Source organism: Sinocyclocheilus anshuiensis, unplaced genomic scaffold, assembly GCF_001515605.1.
Source record: "Sinocyclocheilus anshuiensis isolate Anshui unplaced genomic scaffold, SAMN03320099.WGS_v1.1 scaffold843, whole genome shotgun sequence".
NCBI lineage: Eukaryota > Metazoa > Chordata > Actinopteri > Cypriniformes > Cyprinidae > Sinocyclocheilus > Sinocyclocheilus anshuiensis.
In genome coordinates this window covers 490,791-494,521 of record NW_015547670.1, presented here as the reverse complement: position 1 = coordinate 494,521, position 3,731 = coordinate 490,791, and the positions used below count along the sequence as shown (strand labels likewise).

General features: G+C 43.5%; 1 protein-coding gene across 1 annotated transcript in view; it reads left to right on the top strand.

The window, feature by feature from the left end:
• Positions 1 to 1,622: 1,622 nt before the first annotated feature.
• The window catches only part of LOC107702746 (metal transporter CNNM1-like), an 18,325-nt gene continuing 16,216 nt past the window's right edge, over positions 1,623 to 3,731 (top strand). Inside the window, exon 1 of the mRNA XM_016505152.1 lies at positions 1,623 to 3,164. Coding sequence (XP_016360638.1) covers positions 1,721 to 3,164 — 1,444 coding nt within the window. The 5' untranslated portion in view covers positions 1,623 to 1,720. The remainder of the gene's footprint in view (positions 3,165 to 3,731) is intronic.

Sequence of the window (3,731 nt, the reverse complement as noted above, 5' to 3'; positions counted from 1 at the left end):
AACATTGTTGAGTCTTTTAGTGAAACCATCCGAGCACGGCACTCCTACTGTTTCATCAAGCTCCTAAAGGACGTGCAACATTTCAACCAAGTGGACCATCAATAACTTATTAGTTAAAAGTTTCCTGAGCCTGCTAACTGTCCTGTGAGCCCTCCCTGCAGACCGTCGACAAGGTCAAGGCTTTGCATACGGGTCCCTCTGAATATCTACGAGCCGTGGACAATAAGAGAGAAAGAAAAAAGGTCCACATATTTGTCTCTGATTTACGAGGTGGAAGCGAGTGATGCCGAGCAGACGAGAGTGGTTAGCACACACAGCCAAACATCTCCAAATTCTTCTTTTTCTTAGTTTTATCTCACCCATAAACTGCTCAGAATGGTGTTCTCTATCATCTGTGCCATCGGCTGTCTGCTTGAGGCCTGGCTACAAACACCCATGGGAATAAAGTAAGTGTTTATGAGACCACAACTTATTGTTTCACCCTGCTGTTGGCGAATGGAGTTTTTTTTTTTTTGCTAAATGATTTAACAAAAACCCCCACAGAACGAGTTTATTGCTTTTGGGAACCAAAACGGCTGGAAATGCAAATAGGTGAAGTTTGTGCTATAAAATGTGATTTAACTAACAATTATCTTATAGATGTTTAATATCGACAAACTTAACTGATACATACGGTCTTACTTCGGTTTTGTGTGTTTGTGTTCACGTCTTTGAATATATGTAGCCACCGTACAAGCATTCTCTTAAAAGAAGAAGAAAAAAAATGTACATGTATGTAGTAAATATGCCACTATTTATGAAGGTGTTTTGCGTAATTACAATTTTACATTTTATTTAATTAGTCAAATAGAACAATCACTTGTCTAAAAGTTTCCATCATTCAGTTATCGAAGTCCAGGCAAATTGTTATGTAGTGCCACCTTGTGGTGATGAATTGTTATGACTCGTTAACTTTTATTCCACATAAAACTTGAGTTTGCATTGAGTTTGAATAGAACATCTATTGCCTTTTTGGATGGTAAGTAACTTAAGGATACGTTACTTTACGTTACCTGAATTTACCCCACCATAAGGACAAATATTGCATGGCATTTACTAAGAATATAGGCCTACAGATGATAATAATAATAATAATAATAATAATAATAATAATAATAATATAACTTTTTCTTTTTATTAAATGCAAAATTTGTGATTCAATACAATTGTACCTCGTGTTGCTGGTTTACTAATAAAGCTATTTGAGAGCTTTCGGTCTTCACAGACCCAGAGACCGCCCAGCCAAGGGTCTGTCAATATAAAAAGAAAAGAGTACTTTAATAAGTATTACTTTAGAGTAATACTTTGATACCTTTTATTATCAAACAATTTGACATTATATTAAACCTTAATTATTAAATTGAATATTAAATTAAGAAATGCCTTTTTAAGAACGTTCTTTATGTTTACATATCTGTCCACCGACTTATTGGGTTTACAATGGTAAAATAAACAGAAATCGTGTCACATCATCTCTGGCTGGATGTTTTGGCCGGTTCTTGGACAGTAGTCTATACATTTCCTGCTCGCTCCTTACAGTATCGCAGCCCTGCAAAGCGTCATGACGTCACTGCGGTGTCATTCTATTTACATGAGACTCCAGCTGTTAAATTGACTCGGCAAACAGAGTCGATGTGTGTGTCCGTGGGTGTGTGTCATCGCCACGTGATCCAGCTCGCCAATGTCCTTCTACAACCCACTCAGCATCATGGCTGCGGATGCTGCGGATGCTCTCCTCCCGCACCGCATCCCCGGACCATGCCTCCTGCCCCTGCTCCTCCTGATCGCCTCCGCTCTCCCCACACCGAGCCACGGGCTGCTGGGCTTCCGACCGGAGGACACGGGAGGAGATCTATCCGTGCAGGACGGGCTGCTGAAGGCCACCGAAGGGACGCGGTTCATGTTACGCGTGTACTATGCAGCATCTCCGCAGAGGCTCAACCGGACCGTCAGCAGCGCCGGTGGCACAGCCGCGCCGTGGATCGCTTTCATAGAAGAACCGGAGCCGGGCAGAGAGGGGCAGGTGCATCCCAAACGCAACTTGTGCGTGGAGGAGAGCGCCAGGAGCTCTGATATAGAGCTCCTCGGATCTTTTAAGTCAGCCTCCAGCCAGAACTCCATCCTGGTGGAGCTGCTCGCCAAAGACCTGCGGAGAGGAGAGAACATCAAGTATTATTCCATGTGCGCCTTTGACGGGATCAAATGGGAGCACTACCGGACGCGCGACTTCTGGCTGGCGGTGGTGGAGCGGCCGCCGCATACGGACGGGTGGCTGCAGGCGGGACTGTCGGTGCTGCTTCTGGCGCTTTCCGCGCTCTTCAGCGGGCTGGTAATCAGCATGCTCGCGCTGGACCCGGTGGAGCTCAAAGTGCTGCAGAACAGCGGCACGGACAAGGAGCAAAAGTACGCGCACAAGATCGAATCGGTGCGCAAACACGGCAACTACGTCCTGTGCACCTTGGTGCTGTGCAACGTGCTTACCAACACTTTCCTGGTGGTCTGGATGTGCCAGATCCTCGGAGCAACGCCCGTCTCCACTGCGGCGTGCACTTTTCTCATCTTCTTCATCGGCGAGATCCTGCCGCACTCCGTTGCGTCCAGGCACGGGCTGGCTATCGCGTCCAAGACCGCATGGTTAACCAAGATGCTGATGCTGCTGACTTTCCCCATTACATATCCCATCAGCAAACTCCTAGACAATATGCTGCACCAGGAAATCAGCAACTTCTACACCCGTGAGAAGTTACTGGCTATGCTGAGAGTTACCGACCCATATCATGACCTGGTGAAAGAGGAGCTGAACATCATCCAGGGAGCTCTGGAGCTCAGGAGCAAAACGGTGGAAGATGTGCTGACCCCTCTCAATGACTGCTTCATGCTGGCCTCGGATGCCATTCTGGACTTCTACACCATGTCAGATGTAATGCAGAGCGGATACACTCGCATTCCTGTGTTTGAGAACGAACGGTCTAATATTGTCGATATACTTTTCGTCAAAGATCTGGCCTTTGTTGATCCAGATGACTGCACGTCGTTAAAAACCATCACACAGTTCTACAAGCACCCGCTGCACTGTGTCTTTAACGACACCAAACTGGATGCAATGCTGGAGCAATTCAAGAAAGGTAAGATGTTTGTAGGACTCCAGTTGTGTAAAGTTACAACAAATGATAGAGAATGAGAAGAAAAACCGTTTAAAATCAGTGCGAAAAGGATCACACAAAAATCATTTCTCACCCTCATTTCGTTCCAAACCTGTATGCATTTCTTTCTTATGTGTAACAAAAATATATTTTAATATCATGTTAATAAAACATTGGACTTCATTAACTTTAATTTGTATGGATGAAAAAAAAAACACTATAGAGACATCTCAAAATATCTTATTTTGCATTCCACACAGAAAAAAAGATGTGCATACAATTAAGAATGGAAAAACATGAAGGCGAGTATATGATGACAGTTTTCATTTTTTGGGTGAACTGTCCCTTTAAGAATATGGTTCAGTGACTTCAGTGTGTGGGAGAACATACTGTACTTTAAACTTTTGGAATTCTAAATGAAAATCTACTGGTTAAATCTTAGATAAAGTGATGCATTGCCCTTTGGCTATGTTGACTGTAACGTATAATAATGCAAAAAAATGAGTGTTCTATAATGTAATAACATAATAATTAACATATAATAATTGT